Source organism: Diabrotica virgifera, chromosome 9, assembly GCF_917563875.1.
Source record: "Diabrotica virgifera virgifera chromosome 9, PGI_DIABVI_V3a".
NCBI classification, from domain to species: domain Eukaryota; kingdom Metazoa; phylum Arthropoda; class Insecta; order Coleoptera; family Chrysomelidae; genus Diabrotica; species Diabrotica virgifera.
Window position 1 is genome coordinate 210,565,317 of NC_065451.1, and position 26,840 is coordinate 210,592,156.

The 26,840-nt window shown below is 32.5% G+C and overlaps 1 protein-coding gene across 3 annotated transcripts; it reads right to left on the minus strand.

The window, feature by feature from the left end:
• Positions 1-26,764, minus strand: LOC114334821 (ras-related protein M-Ras). Of its 3 annotated transcripts, none has more exons than XM_028284918.2 (5): positions 26,598-26,764; positions 22,709-22,977; positions 22,023-22,176; positions 19,772-19,934; positions 1-12,339 (listed from the first exon to the last, which is right to left on the minus strand). In XM_028284918.2, exons 2-5 carry the CDS (start codon positions 22,893-22,895, stop codon positions 12,247-12,249), a joined length of 597 nt encoding a protein of 198 aa, XP_028140719.1. In that variant the 5' UTR covers positions 22,896-22,977; positions 26,598-26,764; the 3' UTR covers positions 1-12,246. The 3 variants fall into 3 exon arrangements, with proteins under 3 accessions (XP_028140719.1, XP_028140720.1, XP_050518344.1); XM_028284919.2 differs by lacking the exon at positions 26,598-26,764 and adding an exon at positions 26,503-26,522; XM_050662387.1 differs by lacking the exon at positions 26,598-26,764 and adding an exon at positions 26,271-26,354.
• Positions 26,765-26,840: the final 76 nt, after the last annotated feature.

Consider the following 26,840-nt stretch of genomic DNA (forward strand, 5'->3'; position numbering starts at 1 on the left):
TTTGACGAATATTGTATATATTCAAATCATCGGGGTTAAAACAATAATTATATATATAAACGTGCGTTTTTAAATATCCATTAACACATTGTACAATAATGTCTGTAAATAAATAAAAACAATAAACAACAACATAATATTCGTTGAAATATATGGCCGCCATTTTGATTCAATAAAAACTAGTACCGTTCGCATATTATGCGATTATGAAAAATATAATTAGGCCTAGATAATAATTCACATATCAAAATTGTATCGTACAAATTTCTTTTCTCGTCGCAGATGACAGAAGTATATCCTTTTTACTACAAAAACACGGTTTACGTCATTCAATATTTCTGACGTCAGAGCATTGCCAAAACATTAGAATTTTCATCATGGCTATGTTCATTGTATAGAGATTTTTGTTTTGCTCATGTTCATTTTTAATCCTATACAGTCGAACCCGCTTATTAGAATCCCTGTTATAGGAATATCCCGGTTTATGGAATATAAATTGAAGTTCCCGAAACATTTCCATTTACTCCTTAATAAATTTATCTGTTTATTGGAATAGGATCTAACTAGATAATACCGCTTATTAGCATATTTTGCAGGTCAAAGAATATTTTTTTTTACAATTTACGAAAAATTTAAATTATGTATGTTTGGTATTATGGTTTGTCGTCAACGGCTTGTTTGTAGTGCTGGATTAGATATTATTAGGGTAATAAATATTTATTACTTTGTTACGAATACCAATTCGATCTTTAGCAAGGCCGACAAATGCATGGGTCATAAAATAATTTTTATTTGTCTACACAAAGGCACTGTTGCCTGTTATAAAATTGTTAGAAGCAGTTTATTTATAATTCACTCAGAGAGTACCTACTTGTTTGCAAGATGGAATTATGGCTTTGTTAAATTCGAAAAGAAGAGAAAAGAACAAGAATGTAACAATCCATTTCTTGACGCCAATAAAACTTCTATTCAACCAATGGATTAAGGATGACCACACGGATTAACAACGAAAAAGTTATAATTACCAATAATTTCTCAAGAAAAAAAAAGTAATTTTGTTATATATGCATTTTAATAAGAAAATATTTACATATCTACATATTGCATACATTTCATATTAATTACCTAATGTATTCATTCACATACATGTAATGTAATTTGGTATTTAACACATACATAAATAAGTACTAGTTACACTACTGTATTATTGACGTAAAAAGACCTAAAACCATTTACATACACTGATTATGTAGGTACATATATGATATACATATTGGCATAGTATGTAATAAAACTACATATTGGCATAGTATGTAAAACTACACATTGGCATAGTATGTAAATAATATTATTACGTATATTCGGTAACACTTATTTCGACTAGCCACCAATGATCGGTTATTAGAATATCCCGGTTATAAGAATATTTTTGCCTTGCACAAAGGCTATTCCAATAAGCGGGTTCGACTGTATTCTCCAATACTTGTGCTAGTTGAGTCAGCATTGTGGCTAGTTCTTCTTGGTTGGTTGTAATAAGAACAACATCATCGCAATATCTGAGGTGATTGAGTTTCTTTCCGTTTATGTTGATGCCCATGTCTTCCCATTCCAGTTCTTTAAAGACGTCTTCCAGAGCTAAGGTGAAGAGTTTTGGGGATATTACATCTCCTTGTCTTACGCCTCTTACGGATTGCTATGGGATTAGTTTTGTTTGTTTTGTTTTCCTATTCGACTATCATAGTTGCTGTTTTATAGATGTCATGTAAGAGTAGCCTGTACCTGGAGTCTATTCTGCTGTTATTTAGAGCTTTTTCTATCGCCCATATCTCGACACTATCGAACGCTATTTCATAGTCTACAAAGGCTAAACATAAATCTAGGTTGTATTCGTTTGTCTTCTCTATCAATATTTTCATAGTGAGGAGTTGATCTATGGTATTACTAAACCCTTTTCTGAAACCTTCTTGTTCAACTGACTTATAACTGTCCATTTTGTTTGTTAGTCTATTGGTTATAATTCTAATAAAGAGTTTGTACATTTGTGAGAGTAGTGAGAGTAGTTTTTAAGTATCTTTTGTCTCCTTTTTTGAATAACAGTATTGTAATACTCTCGTTCCAATCGTGAGGTATTTCTGCCTTGTGCAGACATCGATTAAATAGGAGTTTTAGCTCCCTATAATAGCTTGGTTACCTGTTGTTTTTGTTTATTGTACAAATAATATCTATAATTCTTTATTCTAATTAATGCATGCACTGAATAGTATTTATTACTAATTAGTAAAATATTGTAGGTATAGGGCTTTTCATCGATTGTCATTTGTTTCGAGCTTCTGTCATGTGTCACATAATATTAATATATCTATGTCATACGTCTTTGGTTTGTATTATTGTACAGTCCGTCTAATTTACTTACCGTTGCACGTCATTATTTACGTTAGAGATCTAAGTTGGCATTGTTGCCCAGTTACAAAAACTTCTTGAATTCATTTTAAATCAAATACATCACACAATTTTTGCGGAAGTGGATTATACAGCAAAACAAATTAATATTCAATGTAAATAAATAAAAACTTTAGAAATAGAAAGCAAGAATTAAGTTATAATCTTACATTAAAGTACATAATAAAAACAGTAAATATAATGAAACAAATACTTATAGTAAAGAATATAAACAAATATGAAGTGTCATCACCGCAACTGTCAAATAAATGTTACCCAATTTATGCCAAAATCACCTTCGTTCGATTATAGTTACAATGTATTCCGAACAAATGTGTTTTATAAAAACGCTTTATAATCCATTTATACAAATTAAATGAAATATATTATTGTGTATTTCTTTAAGTTAACATTAATAGAAATCTTTAAATATTATTTCTACGCGTATATAATAAAATATGCCTAGTGGCTGTAACGCCAGTGTACTCAGCAAAGTGATTCTAAAAAAGAACACACCTACCGCCTAAATATTTCGTGTTGATATCATGTGACGTCTCGGGCTATGACGCGGATGACGTGCAACGGTAAGTAAATTAGATGGAGTATATATACCAATAACGTATGTCGTAAATATATTAATATTATGTGACACATGACAGAAGCTCGAAACAAATGACTGTGAATGAAAAGGTCTATAGCACGAGATTGTTTATATCTGAAGAAAAATATCTCTGACAAGTAATGATGCCTACCTTCTCACTGCACAATAAACATGGCCATGATGAAAAGTCACATTCTAATGTTTTGGCAATGCTCTGACGTCAGAAATTTTGAATGACGTAAGCGTGTTTTTGTAGCAAGATAGGTATACGTTGGGATTAGAACGTTAAAGGAAACTTGCACAAAAGTCCTATATAATCACATTTTTGTTATTAAAAACGATACTTCTCGAGCCAGTCAACGTTTTTCACTTAAAATTCCTGAAAAAAATGGGAAAATTGAGTGCTTGGCACATTCGTTAAAATTGCAAAAACATTGTTTAAACATTCAACGAATAATCTAAGTTGTAAAACTGTAATTGTCATTAATATCACTGAATTGTTCATTTTTGCGTAGTAACGAAGGGCATCTGTAGTAATGCTTGACGACGGGATATTATCAAAAATTATCAGTAGTAATTGCACAAGAGGTCTAAAATTATCGAATTTTTACCGAGCGACACTTTGACAGTTTTAACTTAAATTATGTCAAAGTGTCACGAGGGCAAAAATTCGATAATAATTTTAGGGATCGAGTGCAATTTGTTGCGATTATTTCATGAATAAAATTGTTCAAAACCAAAATTTTATTGTAATTTATTTATGTAAGTACAAATTTGTACAACTAAACACACAGTTGTTATAAATATTTGACGGTTGAAAGTCATCACTTTTAAAATTTTTAAAACATTAATTATCATTAATGTCACTGAATGTATTTTTTCGTAGCAACGAAGGGCATTTGGCGCAATATACTTGACGACGGGATATTATCAAAAATTATCAGGTATAATATCACAAGAGAGTGAGAGTAAATTGAAAATGATGCGACAGTTTTTTCGAAAATTTGTTGTCTGGAAATAGACACGAGAGCCCGCAGGGCTCGAGCAGGGCCAGATTTGAGTAAAAAAGAAGCATTATTTTCTTATTTATTCTTACTGTCGTGTGATATTCGTAAGATTATTTTTTAATACGTATATTATGGATATTTTCTTAAATGTGACAGTTGTCAAAACTAGTAAACTGGTTGCCATTAAACAGAAACAATCTACTTAAAACAATTCTATCGGTAATTTTCTACAGTAGATAATTCTCAGTATAATTTTAATCTGATTTGACAGAATTAAACACGTGATCAAATATCTTACTATACGATTAGAAGTTAAGATCATCAAAAAATAATCACTAATAATACCACTAGAGGTCAAATTATTTCCGGAAATTTTTTTGAGATCATGAATATTTTGAAAATTTCCCGAGTCGCAGACGAGGGAAATTTTCTAAAAATATTCATGATCAAAAAAAAATTCCGGATATTAATTTGACTTCGCGTGGTATTCGGTAAGAAAATTCCACACCAAATTTGCATTTGAAAATCCGAAGCTGCATGAACAGATTAATAGCGCGCCATAGCTTTGTCAGCAATTATTTGGGCTTTCAAATTCGTAATTTCTACTCATTGTAGTTGCATGGGAATACCATTTCAAGATAGAAAATAGTATATTCTTCAATTTTACATAAGTTTTGAGTAACTACAAGTGATAGAAAATGAATCAAAACTAAATTATGTAAACAAATAAAAACCAGTCTGTCAAAAATGTTCTGTTATTGTAAACGTCAAAAAATTTCCACTATAATTCGCTGTTGGGTACCCCACGAGCAAAAAATTTCCGATAAAATACCTCCGTTGCCATGGTGATCTGTCAAAATAACGTATTTTGATTGGTTCAAAATTACAGGTGTGGAATTTTCAGTTTAATTTTTATTTCTGCAGCTTTCTATTGGTCAGAATCTCCTATGAATGCAATAATCGCTGTAATTTTTATTTCTGTAGCGTTCTATTGGTCAGAACCTCCTGAATAAAATAATCTGACAGGTTTTCAGCCTGTTACCCTCGAAAAATCGAATCTACGCACCAAAAACTGTCAAGGTACCGAGGGTAAATAAAAGTACATACTCAACCTGCCCCTGGCTCATAGACTAAAAGATTTTGTTGTCTTTTTTGAATTGAACTCGTTGAAAAAAAAACGTTAATTGGCTCAATACGCAGTTATCCAAAAAGTATATACTATACGTAGAAAACACAAGCTAATCTTCTACAGGGATTTCAAAATTTGAACACATCAAGTGAAATATATTATATAACACCATTTTGAAAACAACAAAAACAGCATATAAATTTCAACTGTCTCTCTAGTTCAACCAGAAGATCGAAAGAAATATTTCTCTTTTTCGTAACCATACGATCTAAACCGTGACAAGGCATCTCGTAACGCGACAGTTCGTAACCCCATAAATCGTAACGGCGACAGTTCGTAACTATACTTATTCGTAACGGTACATTTCGTAACGGCAAAATTGGATTGTTTTGTTTATTTTTGTTAACGTGGAAATTAAATTTTATTACAGTTACAATAATTGAAATTCTTCTTTTTCTACGGCGCTACAGTCCAAATTGAGCCTTGGCCTCCTTTATATTTTGCCTCCACCCTTGTTTGTCTGTGGTTGCTCTTCTCCATACACGGACTCCTAAAAGGGCTTGTGCGTCGCTGTTTACTGTGTCTTCACAGCGCTTTCTTGGCTTTCCACTCTTTCCCTGCATTCTAGCATTCAGTGCTCTTTTTGGTAGCCTATCCTCTCCCATTCCTATCACATGTCCGTCCCATTGCAATCTTTGTATTCTAATGAAGTCTGACAGGGTTGTTTCCTTATAAAGTTGATAAAGCTCGTTGTTGTATCGACTTCTGAAGATTTCGTTTTCCCTCACAGGTCCTAGTATTCTCCTAAGTACTTTCCTTTCGAATGTGTCGAGTTTGTATTTGGATATTTCTTTCAAGACCCAGGCTTCACTGCCATAGCATGTTATTGGTCGAATTAAAGTTTTATAGATTCTCATCTTTGTATTTCGGTGGACACTTTTAGACCGAAATATATGGGAGAGGGCAAATAAGCTCTGTTTGTCTGCGTTATTCTCTTCCGTATTTCTCCATCTTATAGTTATTTACGAACTGTCACCCTTACGAAGTGTCGCCGTTACGAACTGACGCCGTTACGGATTGTTCATTACCATTTGTCGAGTTACGAACCGTCGCGTCACGAGATGTCATGGAACCGATCTAAGCATAATATTGCTGCATGGCTCCCATGAGCTAACAATATTTAAAAACCAAAATTGTGCTTTTAAACATATAAAGATTGAGCAACTTTGGCTAATATTCTTAAAATCAAAAATAATGCATATATAAATATCTTTTCTTTTGCTCCGATTAGTGTAAAACCTTCCGTTGTAATGTTATTTCTGCCAGTGATGTTTTTAGAGCTAATAATATAATGAACTACGCTAAAATATGACGTCACATGAGTGGAGGATTATAAAAATTTCGAAAGAACATTTGGGTAAATCGTATGATCCCATTTTTGCTTTAATCGCTTTTACTACTACTACTATCGGTTTATAGCGTTCTCCGACGCGACGCCTGTGAAGTTAGGGGTTGCTAGACGAAGACACTACCCCGAACAAACAAACTGAAACTTTTTACAGAAACTTTATTCTTATATAATTAAATGTACAATTACATTACGTTGACCTTGAGATATATCGGGGATAACCCATTTCTCGGTAACTATATCCCCTGACTACGCGCTAGAGAGTGCAACGACAACAACGATGTCTCAGGTACTCGACCTTCCTATCTATATCTGTTATAGTTAAAAACAGTGACCATATATGGTGAGGTACTATATATACATTAAGAATGACGTGTGCTTTCTTTGCAGTCTTTCAAATGAGTTCAATACTTTGAACTTGCTACTATCGTAATAAATTATACAAATTGCAATTATAATATTAGGAACTTAGGTCATGACGTGAGGATTGTCGTGTACCACCCGTGAGGGTTGTCCAGGTATTTGTATTCATCAGTGTTTAATTGCTACCCCACCGTCTAATGTAATGGACTGCTTTGTCCCTCCAATACACATGGCTTCAGTTTTCTTAATGTTGACTTTGAGACATCATTTGTTATATTCTTCTATTAGCTTCCGCGTCATGTAACCCAAGTCGTCATGATCCGCAGCAATCAGAATTTGGTCATCAGCGAAACAAAACGTGTATAGTGTCATTGAGAGGGGTTCCCATACCATTACATTTTCTTTTCCACAGCTCGAGTGCTTGTTCCAGATAAATTTTGAACAGGGTAGGCGAAATACAGCCACTCTGCTTGAATCCTTTCGTGACCTTAGATCCCTCAGATATCCTTGATCCAGTTTTAATTTTTGCAGTAGTTCCATTTTACCATTAATTTCATCCATTTAATCGCTTCTAAATATTATTCAAAATGTTAATTTCACTATGCCGGACACTTCAAAAGATGGACTATTTAACCTAATCTAATCTTTTGAAGTCTCCGCATAATAAAATTATCATTGCTAATAATAGTTCTAATGATTAAACCAAAAAAAATATACGATTTACCCAATTCAAAACAAACTGCCTGGACCTCAATTTTTGACCCTTCGCTTCGTTATCGATCATTCGCTATCTGTACACTAAATAGATACGAAGCGAATACGTTCGATAACGAAGTGAAGGGTCAAAAATCGAGGTCTTGATCTATAACCTGTTAAATCTTGAAAACAGTCTCCACTTACCAAAAAAACAACTGACTGGCTTTAAATCGAAATTCTTCAGCTTCACTGTAGAAAAATATTCTCTTACCAAAATAAATATACTAAAATATAACATTGTGCTATAAATTTGTGACATATAGGGCCGGTTGTTGGAACGCTAATCAAGAGTGATCACTATCAAATATTTAATTACTGTCACAACTGTCAATGTCAACTTTGGTTGGGTTGCTGAAAACATAATTGATTATAATTATGAGATCAGTGAATCAATGAACATAACAATTATTAACATAATTGATTAACTAATTTCATAATTCTAATCAATAATTATGTTTTCAGCAACCCAATCAAAGTTGACCTTCGACAGTTGTGACAGTAATTAAATATTTGATAATGATCATCGTTGATTAGCGTTCGAACAACCGGCCCTAAAAGTATCACTTCCTTTACATTTCATGATTTTGGTAAAAGTAATGGTTGTTTTTTTAGAGGTATAGAAATATAAGTTGGCAACACTGTTTTAACTGGCGACCATTTTGACAGGTGTCAAGTGATTTATGTTTAGTTTGGTTTGACATTTCTGCATGAATAAACTGACGCCTGAACAACGCTTCCAAATTGTGCAAATTTATTTTGAAAATCATCTCTTTTTGAAAACTTCTTTTTGTTTTTCCATTCTTCTCAACACCTCGACATTCCTGACTCTATCCACCCAACTTATTCTTAATATCCTTCTGTAGGCCCATAACACGAAGGCTTCTAATTTGTCACAAAAAATTTTTCTTTAATGTCCAAACTTCCAAGCCATAAAACAATACGGAGAACACGTAGCATCTCAGAAGTCTTATCTTTAAAGAAATTGTAATATCCCTGCTACAGAATACTTTTTTCAGTTTGTTAAAAGCATTTCTTGTACGTCCTATTCTTGCTTTAATCTCTTCTGTGTATTCATTAGTTTCATTAATTATTGTACCCAGATATTCATATTTTTCCACTTTTTTAATTTGTTCTCCATATATTGTTATGCTTTCTTGACGCTGTTGGGCTTTCGTTATTACCATAAATTATGTTATTTATTACCATAAATTATGTTATTTTGAAGTTATGAAGTTATTCTTCTTTAGGCGCGATTGGGAGTGAATTTTTATTATTCTGCGCGCATGCGCACACAGACAGTATGGAGTTCATTGCTAAATGTTTAAAGCTATGTATGTATTAGTCCAAAAAAGGTGTGAAAAAAATATATTAGTGTTTTAGTAAATATATTTATTATAATTTTTGTATCTTTGGATTTGTCTACCTCGGGAATAAGATAATAAGTAATATTTAAAGTATTTTTATACTTCACTTGGTCTATTTGGCACTATATCGAGAAATCTTGTAGTCCGCACCCGCACAAACAAAAGGAGTATAGCTCAGTGGTAGAGCGTTCGACTGGAGATCAAGAGGTCCCCGGTTCGAATCCGAGTGTTTTCTATTTTTTTTTTAATTTTTGGTATTGTTTTAATAAACATTTTTGGAAAGTACTAGGAATTAGTTTAATCTTTAAATAAAATATAAATAAACTGTTCGAAAGTATATTTATTTCGTTGAAATTATATAATAGAAGTATAACTTCTTACGTGCGTACAAAGTACACACTCATTCTTTTTTTTTTAATTTGTTGTCCATGTATTGTTATGCTTTCTTGGCGCTTTTGGGCTTTTTTATTACTATAAATTTTGTCTTTTTTGTGTTTAGGGACAGTCCGTTTTCTTCGCTGATTTCTACCACTCTGTCAACCCTTTGTTGTAAATCTTCAAGACATTCTGCTAATAAAATGGTGTCGGCAAACCGTATATTATTACGTTTGTTCCAACTCCATACAAAACTGTTCTTGAATCGTTACGCGCATGCGCAATAACGAATAATTATGCGCAGTAACACATTTTTCGTTACTGCGCATACTCGTAACCGTTCAAGAACGGTTTTGTATCGAGTTGGAACAAACCTAGTGATTGCCATTTACTTTTATTCCCGCAGTTAGTTCTTCTACTGCTTCCTAGTGCCGTATTTGGAGTGAAGATAATCCTCAAGTGTATGTTGAGACATGATTACACCAGAAAAACTGACTGTTTGGTGTGCTTTATGGGCAGGTGGAATCATTGGTCCGTACTTCTTCAAAAACGATGCTGGCCAGAACGTTACAGTCAATGGTGACCGCTTTAGAGCCATGATTACTGACTTTTTCATTCCTCAATTGAACAACCACGATGTACAGGACATGTGGTTTATATATGGACATATGTCACACAGCTCGTGCCACATGATTTATTGAAGGAAACGTTTGGTAACCGCATAGTTTCACGATTCGTACTTGTGAATTGGCCACCAAGATCGTATAATTCAACATCGCTAGTCTACGCCGATATACCTGAAACGATTGACCAATTGGAGCAAAATATTCGCCGCGTTATTGCCGATATACGGCCACAAATGTTGGAAAAAGTCATCGAAAATTGGACCTCCAGATTAGACTACGTCAGAGCCAGCTGTGGCGGTCATATGCCAGGAATCATATTTAAATACTGTTATATAATTTTTATGGGAAAATTTAGAAAATTAATTTATGTCAAATAAAGTCAAATTTAGTCAATAAGCAGTGTTTCGTGGAAAGTGAAAATCGTTCAGTATTAATGATTCTATGAACGGACTTATACAATTAATACGGTCGGATTGGAAAGTACATGTAGTCGCTTTGAAGTGAACAATAGGACGTTTATAAATGCTTCATAGAAGGAAAGACGGTAAACACAATTGTTGAGTTTTAGAACATCGTTTTTTTATAGCCTGTAGAAACAAAAAAGTAATTTTGGTATCTCCTGGAATTTGACGAAACGGAAAAGTTGTATACAAAAATAATTTGTTCTTAAGAAATGAAAGTAATGAAATGTAATGTGTAGAGAGGATGTTTTTGTGATTGGCGAGAGAGACGGATGGAGGGAGAATAGAGTGTTTGAATCTCATTTTGAGGAGGAAAAAAGGGGCACTGTGTAATAAAGATCTAGAGAAAGCAGTCCAGTTTTGAAAAGTAAGAAGTCTGTGTAAGGTGGTGAAGTTAGCGGCCATGTAAGTAGAATCGTGTTGAAACGAAATCGTTGCTCGAGTTGAGAAGTTAAATCTCCTTGTGTCCGAAGAGATTCCTGTTTCTGTCTGGAACGAGTAGCCGGTTGATATCAAATTGCACAAGATATCGAGCAGAGAGAGAAAACTGAGGAGAGATTTCGAGCGAGTGCTGTTGTTTATTTGTGAAGCAGTTTGGACGAGAACGATCGTCGCAGCATCCGAAGAGAACGTGTGGGAGAAACGAGGACTACACAATCCAAGAGAAGTAAAGAAAAAAAAGGTTAGTCAGATTATTTGTGAAAAGGAGAGAGTTGTTTTATATCACATACCATATTTGTTTAATATTTTATTGAACAGTTCTACAGCATCATTTAGTCATTCATAAATTCAAAGAAGAAATAAGTAATCTATTTAAAAGGTGAAAAGTAAATTTTGTTTTTATATATATAATATTAAGAACAGTCTAACGACTTATTTAAATAAAAATTTTGTTAAAAAAGGAGATAGCAGAATTAAAGATTAATTTATAAGATAAGAAATAGTTGCAACAAAATTGAGTTTTAGCATACATTTAAATCTTATATTTATGGTATATTGGATAAATAAATAATATTTATAGAATTTATATAACATTGAGTATATTTATTTGACCTGTTCTGTCCTGGATGAGTAAGCAACTAGAGATACTAGAAGCCACAAACTAAAGGTAATACATTAATATAATTTAGTCCTGAAAATTTTATTGGAAAGTTTTATTTAATTTTTGTTTTGTTTCCATAAGTAATAATTAAATTAATTAATTAATTAATCGAAATAAGAATATGCTGATCAATCTCATAACAGAGAGAAAATACAGAGCAATACAATACATATATAATGCCAAAATATTATTTCGTGGAATTTCGTTGGAATTTTTGCCACGCTGGGCAGGAAGGAAGTGAGATGCAATTTAAAGATCCCTCTAGCCTTCTTTGCCTCAGTATTCGTATGGTTTGTAAATTATAAAAACCGCGAAGGCGTTACCAGAAAATTGGTCTCAATAACAGTTTTATTTTAATATTACTTTGAATTTTATTGACTTGGCTGACCAAAAGACTATCTTTCGAATAAGTCAATTTCAAGTCAATTTAAAAAAAAGCATCGTTGTTTTATTCCATTTTAAAGTTCTATACCTCTAAAAAAGACACTTTAGTTGCGGTTAATAAAAAAAACGTTCTGTTACAATACATTCAACATTGAACATTTGTATAACATTAAAGCTTATATATTTATATCCTAAAAATAAGATAAAAAGCTCTCAAAAATCAACAGATACTTATAATAATATGCACTTGCCCAACTTCTGGAGTTTCTTCTTTTTTCGTTTGTCGTTTTCATTTTGGGGTTGATTTCGTATAATTCTTACTACCTACAATAATAACCTTAATTACATTGTACAATTGACACTTAATATAGCAACAGTAAGACTAGATCAGAAGTTCTCAAACCAATTCAAGACCTAGGGAGGTGTTAGACAAGAATGCGTGTGTCACCTGACTTATTTAACATTTATGTGCCAGTGGATTAACAGTAGCTGGTAGAAAAATCTCCAATGTAAGATTTTCTGATGACACTACACTTAAAGCAGCAAATGACCAAGAAATGTTTGATCTCCTGCGAAGAGTTGAGTATGAAAGCAATAAAGTTGGTCTGAAAATCAATAAAGCTAAGACAAAAATAATGGTGGTCAACAGATTCGACACTATTCAACTGACTGACATGTTACAGGAATACCAGATAGTAAACACCTTTGTCTATCTCGTGTCTAGTATAACTAACGATGGTAATTGTGAAGCAGAAGTTCGGAGACGTATTGGGACCGTGCAAGTTCGGCAAAGCGACCTCTATTTCTACGCTCTGTACTTTTATTCGCACTTTTAATTATATTGGCCAATTATATTAGTCCTTCGAATACAAATAGATACAGTATTCGAAAATATTCCCAAATACGATATAAAAATAGTACTAGGTGATGCTAATGCCAAAATAGGAAAAGAAGAAATATACACACCCACCATAGGAAAATATAGTCTGCATGAAACAACGAATGAAAATGGTCACCTCTTAATAGATTTTGCAAAAGAAAAAAACATGATCGTTATGAGCACGTACTTTCAACACAAAAGAATATATCAAGGAACATGGAGATCACCAGATGGAAAAACCATAAATCAAATAGATCATGTGCTCATCGAAAAAGACATGGAAAAATGTATAAAGAACATAAGAACATATAGAGGACCGGATGCAGACACAGATCACTTTATAGTCGGAATACAACTTAAACAGGTTATACCAGTTCTTAGAAATCAACAGAAAAAAAGGTACAAAGTAACTAAACCTATTAGACTACTGTCAGAAGAAGAACAAAGTAAATATGAAAGACTAGTCACTAGAGAACTGGAAAATATTGCAGAAAATGAAAACATCGAACAAAAATGGACGCAAATAAAAGTATGTATGACCAAAGCAGCGCAAGTCAGTAATAGAAATATAAAAGATGGATTCAAAGAATGGTTTGATGAAGAATGTAAAATAGAACTGGATGAAAGAAATAAGTTGACTCAAAATGATGCAAGTGAAAACACCAGAGATGGAGATACAATACAACGAACAAAGAAAACGAACTAAAAGAATCATAAGAGTAAAGAAAAGAAAGTACAACGAAGATAAATTGAAATGCATAGAAGAAAACTATAAAAATGGAGAAGTCAGGAACTTATATCAAGGAGTAAAAAATGAGAAAAAGGGGTTCCAAAGAAAACCTGTACACTACAAAAGCAAAAATGGAAGGAATTTAGTAAGCGACGAAGAAATACTGAGCAGATGGAGAGAATACTTCGAAGAGCTTCTAAATGAAATTCCCACAACAGAATATGCAGAAGAAGAAGAAGAAGGACCGAATGAAAATATTGATCAAGAAGAAATGCAGGAAAGACCGCCTAATGAAAAAGAAATAAAAGAAATAATAGAAAAACTAAAGAAAAACAAGAGCCCAGGTAAGGATGAAATAACAGCTGAAATGTTTAAATATGGAGGACCAGTACTAATTAAGCATTTGGAAAAGCTGATAAAAGAAATTTGGGAACAAGAACACATACCAAAAGAATGGACTGAAGCCACACTGTGTCCAATTCACAAAAAAGGCGACAAAAGTTTATGCCATAATTACAGGGGAGTAGCCCTACTAAACGTTGCATATAAAATACTTGCAGTACATATAAAAGACAAGATAACACAAAAGATAGATAATGACATAGGAGAATATCAATGTGGATTCAGAAGAGGACGCAGCACGGTGGATCAAATTTTCCTGCTGCGTGAGATACAAGCGGAAAGCTACGAATACGGAAAATCTACAATGGCCCTATTCATTGACTTTAAACAAGCTTTTGACAGAGTTAAGCGAAAAGAAATATACAAAGCACTATGTGAAATTGGAATTAGTAAAAAATTAATAAAGATGGTAAAAGTTACACTCAGAGAAACAGAGAACAGGGTTAAAATAAATGGAAAGGAAACAGATAAGTTTAGGGTCGGTGAAGGGGTACGACAAGGAGACCCACTGTCATCACTGTTGTTTAGTATCCTTCTTGAAATAGTCATCAGAGAAGCCGAAATTAACAGGACAGGACTTGTATACCAACGAAAACACCAATGCTTGGCATTCGCTGATGACATAGTAATGATAGCCAGAAGCAAACAAGAATTACAAGAAATACTAAAAAGACTAGAGGCGACAGGAAGAAAGAAAGGGATATACATAAACGAAGAAAAGACTAAATATATGGAATGGACAAAACGAGAATACACACAAGGACAATACCTGACAATAAACACAGAGGCAAAAATATATAAATTCGAGGAAGTAGAGAGATTCCAATATCTAGGAGCGACATTCACTAGGAGACCAAATATAAAAGAAGAAATCCAAGCGAGAATTATGGCTGGTAATCGTTGTATCTTTGCTCTAAACAACTTATTGAGAAATAAGAACATATCTAGAGGGGCTAAGATAAGAATATACAAGACAGTGATAAGACCTATAGTCTTGTATGCCAGTGAAACATGGACGATGAACAAATCCGAGCAAGTCATGCTTAAAGTATGGGAAAGAAAAGTCCTAAGAAAAATATTTGGCGGAAAGATATGGAATGGAATGTGGATAAGAAGACCAAATGTGGAATTGGAGAGGATGTATGGTGAACCAAACATAGTAGGGATCGTAAAATCACAAAGACTGAGATGGTTGGGACATATCCAAAGGATGCCAAACACGAGACTTCCCAAAAAAATACTAACGGGAGGAATAGGAGGAAAGAAGAAGAAAGGTAGACCGAAAACCAGATGGAAGAAAGATGTTGAAAAAGACATAGAAGAACTGAAAATCACAAATTGGAAAAATAAAGCAGCAAATAGGAGAGATTGGAAAGGAATAGTAAACCAAGCCATGGGCCTTCTAGGCCTGGAGAGCTAAACTATATATATATATTAGTCCTGGTTGCTGGATAATTGTCAAGGCCATAGTCCAAAAAAATAATAAGAAGAAAAAATAAGATGCAGGTTATGCTATGCAAACGTAAACAATTGTATGTAGTAAATAAAATTAGTTATTAAAACGCAGTACTGCAAGCAAAATACAATTAATTAAATTTACCTTTATATAATAATTGCATATCATATCAATATTGTGGAGCAATATATAATTTTTCTGCCTCAATGACAGAAGGTATGAAATATACGTCAATTTGACAATTTCAATTGACAATATGAATTATTTAAGATAGTTGCAATATTCTCCGCGACTCGCGCACGGTCGTTTCTCGTTTCCCTTCCAAGTACTTGCACACCGCGAATAGGTATGGCAAAAAATGCGATGAGTCGCCTAACTAAAGTTTGAAAAGACAGATATATCTCTCAAAGTATCAATCTGGTGAATGCCCATGTGTTCTCAATATTTCTATACGCGGCAGACACTTCGACTCTTCGCGCACGCGAGCGCCAAAAAATTGATGCCTTGGAGAAGTGGTGCTGGAGAAGAATGCTGCGCATACCTTGGGCAGCTCATATAACAAACGTTTCCATTCTAAACCAACTCGAGATTAAAAAAAGGCTGTCCACAATATGTCTGCAACGAATTCTGCAATTCTTCGGTCACGTGGTTCGCAGAGGTGAAGATAGTTTGGAGAGATTAAGTGTTTCTGGAAACGTTCCGAGGAGAAGATCAAGAGAACGATTACCAACTAGATGTTCCAACCAAATTAAGAATTAAGTTGGAAACTCATACTGCGAAGCTATTAGAGCAGCTGAAGATAGAGACCAATGGAAAAAAATTGTTAGGAATATTGGAAGAAATCACGATCCTTAGAAATGGGAAAACGACAAGAGAGAGAATAATAACCAGAATGAATAACATATCGTACATCGTGGGCTCAACTGATAATACAGGGTAAAATAGAGAGCAAACGCGGATCCGGAAGAAGACACTCATGGCTTCAAAAATTACGCCAATGGTTTGGATAATATCGATTGAGTTGTTCAGAAACGCCTTAAAGAAAATTAAAATTGCTATGATGATAGCCAACGTCCGCAACGGACAAGGCACATGAAGAAGAATAAATTTCAGACATGAAATAAATATAAAATAAATGTTACCGAGGAATAGCTGTAACTGGATCTATGAGTAGAATATATGGGAAGGTTTTGAAGAATGGGACCAAGAAAGAATATTTTGATTCTGAAGCAGAAGAACAAGCAGGATTTCGTACGGGTCAATCCACTATTGACCAAATTTTTTCCTTGACCCAAATAATAAAAAAAAGGATAGCACAGAATCAAGAGATTCATAATGTTGTTTGTCGACCTATGAAAAACCTATGTTAGCGTTCCACTGAAGAAACTGTGGCAATCAATGGAAAACAGAATATTAATATAGAATTAATAAAAGCTGTTAAAGTACTGTATAATCAACCCATAACAATAATAAAAACAGGGCCACAAATAACAACAGGATTTGTAACATCAAAGGGATTGAAGCAAGGATGTTGCCTGTCCCCCACTTTATTTGAAATACATATTGAAAGTGTTTTAAAAAGATGGAAACAAAAATGTAGAATAATAGGGATACCTTTGACCAACACTGTGGTATATTTCAACTTTGCAGATGATCAAGTAATATTAAATAAGGACCCAAAATTAATTGAAGAGTATGATATATGGGATCTAGAAGTGAATAAAAAGAAAACCGAATACATCTGCATTGCAGGACAACAAAAGGATCTCATATAGCCCGATCAAAGAATAATCTGACCCCAAAAAAAAATAAAGGAAGGATAAAAATTTGGGAATAGGTAGTTGAAATTGTCTATTATTATATAAGAAAAAGTTTAAAATTCTACACCCTCTTCTACAAACTCTACACTTTACAATTTTACAAAAATGGAGGGGAATACCCCCTCTCGAAGATGAAAAATGTACATTCAAAATAAGTCCGAAATTGGATAAAATAACTAATTCTAAGCACTTTTTATTCTAAGTCTATACTTTTTGAGTTATTTGCAAGTGAATATGTTCATTTTTAACAGAAAAAAACATGTTTTTGGACGGTTTTTCGGAGATAACTCAAAAAGTAAGTATTTGAGCGAAAAAAATATTCTTATTTTAGCAATATATAGCAAATATCAAATATCAAGCAAAAATATAGCTTATTTTAAAAAACTGAAAAAAATGGTGTATGTATGCTTGAGGTCTGTAGACCCAGTAGAAGCAGAGTTGTAGCTAATGAAATGTAGGTTCTTCTTCAAATTCCAAATCGAACATTTCAATGTAAAATAACCCAAAAACGGAGCAATTTTCGGGGAAAATTCATTTCAACTTTTTTAAAGTGTTTAAAAAAAGGTTTATTTTTGTTTTTTTAAAAAACTTGTAACATTAAAAGTAAGTGAGTTATGCTCAAAATATTGTTGGTCCCTTTTATTTTTTGGTAAAAAAATCGCGAAAATCACCCCTTAATTACCATCACAAATAAATTTTATCATTATCACTTCACAAGTTACTTTGCTTATGTATTATTTATATGATCTGTAAATGTCATCGGTTCAAAGTGCTTATTTTTGAAAAAGCTGTAGTTAAAATGGCTTGAACGAGTAACTAATCACGAGTTTAGTCAAATTTTGAACAGCCATAGCATAACCAATTTTTGTCTAACAAAACAAAAAAGCAAAAATATTCAAAAAAGCAAAAAGTACATTTTATTACTTAAGATTTTTGGTATTACTAATAATTTTTAAGTTAATTCCATGAACAATTCCATTTTTTTTTTCAAAATTAAAAAAAAAATGTTTTATTTTAAACCCAATTTTTTTCAAAAATGAGCACTTTGAACCAATGAAACTTATAGATAATATAAACAATACAAGTAAAGTAACTTGTGAAGCGGTAACGATTAATTTTATTTGGGAAGCTAATTAGGGAGTGAATTTCGCGATTTTTGTACCAAAAAATAAAAGGAACCAATAATATTTTGAGCTAATAATATTTGAGCTAATTAATAATAACTCACTTATTTTTAATGTTAGAAGTTTTTTTTTTTAAACAAAAATATAACTTTTTTTAAACACTTTAAAAAAGTTGTAATGAACTTTCCCGAAAAGTGCTCTGTTTTTTGGTTATTTCACATTGAAATATTCGATTTGGAATTTGACGAAGAAGAACCTACTTTTGATTTTTTTCAATTTTTTATAAGCTATATTTTTACGAAGAATATTTTTTTCTCTAGAATACTTACTTTTTGAGTTAGCTGCGAAAAACCGTGGAAAAACATGTTTTTGTTTTGTTAAAAATGAACATATTCACTCTCAAATAACTCGAAAAGTATTGACTTAGCGAAAAAACTCTATAGAACAAAAGTTGCTTAGAATTAGTCATTTTATCCAATTCCGGACTTATTTTGAACGTATATTTTTTCACACCCGAGAAAATATTTTTCACCAAAGTATTTTACAACTTTTGTAAAATGGAGGGGATGTAGAATTGTAAACTTTTTCTTATATAATAATAGACAATTTCAACTACCTATTCCCAAATTTTCATCGTTCCTTTATTTTTTTGGAGGTTTTCGTAAAATTTTGTATTCCCTGATCGGGCTATTAGCTGACATGATCACGACAAAGCACTGCCACAACTACAAATTAATATCTAGGTATCAATATCTCATGATGAAACATTAGACAAAGGCATAAGAGAAAGAAATACAGCAGGTAGAAAAGCCAATACAATGTTCAACAATGATGAATGGAAACAATCCATCAGCAAAGAAAATAAGAGGTGGATATGAGACTATACTGAAAAGTATCACTATATACAGCTGCGAGGTATGGCCACTGAAAAAAAGAACACTGGCAACTCTGAGAGCAACAGAAATGGATTTTTGGAGAAAAGTAACAAGAATATCTAGAAGAGAAGGGATTACCAACGAACGCATTAGAGAAATAATGGGAATTAATTCAACAATCACGGATGACTTATCAACAAAACAACTTATCTGGTTCGGACATATATAAAGAATGGATGAACAACGAATACCTACCAAAAGGAATACTAAAATAACAACCAGAAGGAGAAAATGATAGGTAGACCGAGAAAAAGTTGGAGCGATGAAATATACAACGAGCTGAGAGACACAAACATAGAAGAGTACCCATGGAAACAACTAGACGAAGTGGCGATTGGAAGCCGGAAAACGGTAAAGAACGTTATAAACCGACATGTAGTAGTAGATAAAATAAATGAAAGAAACTTACCTCGTGAAAAGTAGCGTCTATATTAAGAGGTGGATCTTTAGCACTGGTCTCGATGTAGGGGATTCCTAGCCTGTGAGCTAAATCCCTTCCTTGTTCTTCAGTCACTTTTCTTAAATGTACAAGATCTACCTTATTGGCAACTAGTAACATGGGGTAGGTGTCCCTAAAACGAAAACGTCAGCCAATATAAAGACAACATTTCACTACTAAATAAAACTAGCCTATTTTTGACATGTAAAATATTTTAAAATGTTTTCAGTGACTGCTACTTGTTTTTTATTCAGTTTTAGATATACGAGGGCTACCCAGAAATTTCGTTACCATTTGATCTGTAACCGCTAGGGGCGGGGCTAGCTCAGCCACGTTAGCATTGTGGCGTACCTTCATTCAGTAGCTGTCCAGCCTTGCTAGCTCGAAGTCACTGTCTCTTCTCGTTATTTTACAACAGCTGTTTGAAATGTGTGCCGCGATCGAAAACCCCGCCAGTTGTGAGGTGCTATAATACGGTTCATGTTGGCTAAAAAGAACAAACCAATTGAAATTTATCGCGAAATTTGTGCTGTTAATGGGATCAATGTGATTACTGAACGTGGAGTGCGTCAATGGTGGATTCAATTCAAAAATGGCCGAACCAATAAGCACAATGAAGAATAAAGTGGACGGCCAAGCATTGTGACTGATGAACTTCTCTCTTCAATTCAAGTGGGAGGTGTTTCCTCATCCGCTGTATAGTCCGGATCTTGCACCTAGCGACTACCACCTGTTTAGAGAAATAAAGACCTGGCTTGCAACACGGCTTTGGTGACGATGCGAGGCTATGGGACAGCATTGAACACCAGGTTGAAATCTCAAGTGGCGGAATTTTTTGACAATGGTATTTCAATGCTAGTTCACCGTTATGGTAAGTGTCTGAATTTGTTGGGAGATTATGTAGAAAAATACTATTTGAGAGTCTCTTTCAAATGTATATAATAAAATATTTTTCTTGTACTTGTTTTTTTTTCTACTCCAGAACGTAACATATTTTCTGGATAGCCTGTGTATTAACAGTTAATTTGTTGTGAATAATAATTCTATAGTAGATTCTTGTACAGCAGTCGTCCTATAGAGGCAATTAAACATTAAAAAAACAATACTTCGTGAAAAATACAATTTTGATATTATACTTCGTTTGATTTTTTGAAGTTATACTTCTTTACCGGCGATAGAGGGTGATTTTTTTATATGTTAAAACCTATCAGCCCGGCGCATGCGCATTATAACTTTGTTCTGATTGGATGTTCAAATGACATGTCAAAAATTATCCGATATGGCAGCTGTGGTTTGGAGGTAAAGGTAAACAAATGTATAATATATTAGTTTTATTGTTGGGAGGACAGAAACAAAAAAGTTTATAATATTGTAGTGACTTTTAAATAGTTTTTAAAAGCAACAGGTACGTAATAATTGTTAATGTATCATGGGTATAAACCTACCTATTTGATCTGCCAAAATACATAGTATGTAATACGTTTATTTATATAATTTGATTACCATCAAAATTTCTATCAATATTCACCTAATATATTGGTTTTTTGCTCTATGTTTTGTTGTATTTTTTCAATTCTAAATCATTTCAATTCAAAATTAAAATAATTTGATCAATTTTCAAAATATCAAAATATCACAAGTTTAATCCGTTTAGTTAGTCGATCTTCGTAAATAATGACACATAGTGTCCGCGGCTAAGCGGAGAAGGCGAGTGAATTCCAATACCAACCGCTCTTATCAGCGCTGGTTCGAGCCCCAATAGAAACTTTCTTTTTTGTTTTTTTTTAATACATTTTATGATTGTAAGTATATTTATTATATAATTGTATTTTCAGAAAATACGTATTTAGTTAAAAAAAATTTCGACAATTAATTTTCAGACATCATTTGTGACTTGTTTAATGTGTTTGTGTGTGTTTTATTCTTTTATTATTTTAATTTTTGGCACTGTTCTAATAAAAATGTTTGAGAAGTAGTAAGTATAAATTAGTTTAATATTTAAACAAAATATAAATAAAAAGTAAATTAATTTCGTTTAAATCATATAATAGAAGTATAACTTCTTACGTGCGTACAAAGTACACACACATTATTTTTTTGTTCCATTTAATGAATTTTGAATCACTTCTAGAATAGAATAGAATAATTTTTTATTCGCATAAATTTTTCATATAATTGAGCAAATAACTTCTATTTTGGACATTAGGTACTAAAGACTCACCTATCTTTGACACGTAAAATTTGGGTATGAAAATGTGTGATATTTTCATAGCTGTTTTTGTCAGTCACTGAATAAACCAATAGAAATCCATCTCCTTTTCTCATGTACTGTTCTCTCATTGCACTGAATTCCTCTTGTCCTGCAGTATCGAGCACTAAAAATTAAACAATGCTTAAAACTTATCAAAATACTCCATAATATTCAAAATATGAAAAATACACGAAATATATATGAAAAATACACAAAAAATATGAAAAAGTACACGAATAATACCAAATATACAAGAAAAATGCTCAATAAATAGACATAATACGAAAAAATTCACGAAAAATACGAAAATTACACCAAAAACCCAAAAATACGCGGAAAATGTGAAAAATACACCAAAAATACGAAAATTACGCCAATAATACCAAAAATCCACGAAATATACACGAAAAATATGAAAATAGATAAAAAATACGAAAATTACACGAATACATGGAAAATACTTCGAAAAATACAAAAATTACACAATTAACACCAAAAATACACGAAAACTACTAGGAAAATAGACGAAATATAAAAAATACACGAAAATACAACGAAAATACAAAAATATACAAGAATAATACTAGGAGCATAAAAAATACACAAAAAGTACGAAAATACATGAATACCTAATACAAAAAATAGAAAACTCTTACCATCCAGCATGCACCACTGTCCATCAACTTCGACATGCTGCAGGTAACTGTCTTCTATAGTAGGATCATAGTCAGTAACAAAAAGCTTCTGGAAAAATTGAATGGTGATGGCACTTTTACCAACACCTCCATCTCCAACTACTACCAATTTGACGGTTGGTAAATTCTCATTTGGTGGTCTCGTCATAACGCCTCTGGAACTGAACTTCCTACTTCTGCTACCTATTGTGAGCTAATGTTTAACAAAGACAAAATATCATCCGCATTGTCTAAAAGAAAATAGATATGATTAGATAAAGATCAATAGAGAGTAAACATATTCGTTTACACGAGTTTATACAGGCAAGCCCAATTCAGAAAAGATTATTACAAAAAAAAAATATTACAAAGACAAAAGCAAAAACATAAACAGTGTCAACACAAAGAACATTATGATATAAAAAACAAACAAAGTTTAAGCTTAAAAATTGCTGATAGAAATTATATCATTAACATCTAGTTATATTTGTATGCTCAACAAATGGTTTTTAAATCTATCCAAGGAATTGCAGAATGGATCCAAGGTACTCATTAAAATCCATTAAAACACAGGATGTTACAATTATAATGGGATATTTTAAGGCAAAGGTTGGGGAAGAAAAAGTAGAAGAATGTACAGGAGGATACAGTCTAGGCAGCAGAAATAAAAGGGGTGATAGGCTTGTCGAATTTTACCAAAACAATAATTATGTTATAGCCAATACATTGTTTAAAATACCAAAGAAGCAATGGATGACAGACGAAAGTTTAGATTTAATGGAAGACAGACAACAACAGAAAAAAAAAGATAATCAGATGTACAAAAGGTGGATAAACCAATAAAGTACAAAAATAAGCAGGCCAAAGAAGAATGGTTAAAAGAACAATGTGCAAAAATAGAAGAATATCAGGAAAGACATGATAGTTTTCATTAAAAGAACATCTCGTGATTTCACAGATATAAATTCAATGACAATTTTATATTGCTCCCTCATTAGATCTCATCTTGATTTTTGTTTCTTTGTGTGGTCTCCATATTATCTGGTTCATAAAAATAAACTTGATAGAGTTCAGCATACCTTTCTTAGATACGTAGCTTTTAAACAACATATATATCGTAGCTACATGGATATTGAATTATTATTGAATATTACTTCATTAGAAACTCGTAGAAAAAGAAAAGATCTGACAATCTTATTCAACATTATTAATGGTAATAGTAGCTGTCCCGATCTTCTGTCAAAAATTAGTATTTTTGTACCTACTCGGTCAACAAGACAAACCCAAACTTTTCACATAAGCTTCCATAGATATAACTATACTTACAACAATTTTTTAGCACAAACACTAAGGGCCGGTTGTTCGAACGCTAATCAAGAAGTTGATTATAATCAATCATTTATTGTAATCAATTTTCTTGATGGGAATCAAATCGCGACATGAAAAATACATGTAAAACACTAATCAGTTATTGATTGTAGGTAAAACAGTAATTAAAATATAGCCGCAGCTCTTAAATTATTAAAAATTGCTTATTATTATTATTGATTTGTACGTAAAAACAAGAAATTAACATCAGAAAGAGTTTAATTATGTTTTATTTTAAATTAAAACCAAAATAATAAAATAAATCAGTCAACATAACCTCAAAATGCGACATCTGTCAGAAGTAGGCTTAATCAAATATAATTGTAATTGAATATTTGATAATGATCAGTTTTGATTAGCGTTCGAACAACCAGCCCTTAGACTTGCGAATTCTCTAAATGACTTAAATATATTCTGCAATTCCTTTCTGCAATTTCCAGAAACAAGAAAAAAAGCTAGAGATTTGGGAGAGGAAAATCTTGAGAAAAGTTTTTGGTGGTATCAAGGAAACTAACAGGGAATGGCACAGAAGAACAAACCAGGAGCTAATGCAGATATATAAGAGACCCAAAATAACACAGAAAATCAGGGCACAGAGAGTTAGATGGTTGGGCATGTTTCACGAATGCCACAAGAAAGAGTTTTGTTAGCAGGAGAACAAGGGAAGAAAAGAAGAGGGAGACCACAAAGGAAGTGGTTGGATGCCGTCCGGACTGACATAGAAGAAATGGGTACAAGAGACTGGAGAGAACAAGTGAAGGACCGGAAAAAGTGGAAGAATATAGGCCTATAGCGCTGTAAGGCCTGTAGCGCTGTTACATATATCTATATAATTTTGATGATTTAAAGTTAAACTGACGAATTTACTTTCTTATAGATATTTACAGGGAGATTAACTTGCAAATTTATTCAAAGAGTAAATAGTTACTTAATAAATAAATAAAATAAGTTTTATTTGGCGTTAGTAAAATGAAGAAATGTCAGTTTATTGGTCGAATAACTTTCTTCATAGAATAAACTACTATTTGTCGTTGGTGAAAGCGGCCATAAGTGTGTTCGATAATATATTATGGACTTGAAAGCTGGACATTGAAGCAAGAATACATAAACAAGCTTCAGTCATTTGAAATACAGTAAAACCTGCCACATCCAGATCAATGTGGCAACCTACTGATCCAGTTATGAAAAAATCTGGATATCAAGACCACTTCTTTTAGAGTCTCTGTAACGTGTTCTCCTTTATACATTCCAGCAATCAATGCAGTCTAAATTACATCAATAGACATGTTTTATAGATTTTATAACACCTTGATCCAAAGGCTGACAGAAGGATGTCACATTTGGAGGCAAAAAAAGACACTTTATTTCGTCATCTTTTAGTTATTTTGGGTCGGGATGAGATGGTGCATTGTCCAACTGCCTTTCTCGGTAGATGCGGATGGTAGAACTGTCCGGATATGGCAGGTTGTACTGTACAAAGAAATGGGCAAAGAAAATGAAATAATAAACATGATAAAAAAAGAAAGTTATAATATCTGAGACATGTAATGAGGGAACAATGATATGAAATTCTAAGACTGATAATACAGAGAAAGATAGAAGAAAGGAGTATAGGAAGAAAGAGAGTATTATGGTTGGAAAATTTAAGGGACTGGTTTAAATTCAGTTCTATAGAATTCTTCAGAGCAGCGGTAGAAAGAGTAAAAATAATGATAATGATATCAAACCTCGAATTGGGACTTGGGAGCACTTAAAGAAAGAGAGAATTAAGATATCTAATCAAAGATATTTTCTCACAAATTATGGTCAATATGCACCAATTAGTAGATTGACCCTGTATGGAAACAAGTTTAGTCATCTAATAGATCTGTTTGGTTCTTCAATTTCCTCTATAAACAAGAATTGGAGCTTCTTGAATTTTGAATTAAAAAAAATTAAATAGATTTAACTGTTGTAATCGATTCAGTTGTTTTCATCATTTGAAAATAATTTATATTCTTTTTTATTTTTTAATGTTTGTGTTTTATTGTTGTAGTTTTACCTGTATCAAATTTTTATATTTTCATTATTATGAGGAAAGCTCTGCTTTATTGTATTTTGTATGTATTGGGTTTATCCCGTTAATAAATAAATAAATAAATTACTCAATTTATCCTAAAAACGTGATATTCCTTACATTTTAATGTGATTTCGCTTAATATTCTATCTTCTCTCTATTAATTTTAATTGCACACAACTTATGAAAATGGAAAAAAAATGTCTGGCATTCAGTTTAATGTTTACATGTGAATAAATGCATCTTTGGATCTATTTTTATCGTATTTTCAAATCTCAAACCAATAAACATGATAATTATTTCCTTCACAATTGATATAAAATTTTTATTGATATAAATAAAGTGCACTGACCATCAACTTAAAAGTTGATTATTGATTTTCAAACAACAAGCACACCCTTAACACAAAAACAACACTGTCCGGCAAACTAAACACTGAATAATTACCTGTGCATAATCAAAATAATGATTATAACTTTGTTTACAGGATTTCTTGTGCTTGAAATTAAATAAAATTAAGAAATGAACATAGGAGAAAAGCTCAACAACCTTGGATTTTAATAATCATTATTTGATTATGATTGGCTGATCTCAGCAACCAACAAAGCCAACGAGACAAGATATGAAATACGCAATTCTAAATACCATCCGTAATCCAGTAATCCTCTAAGGTAGAGAGGAACATACGAT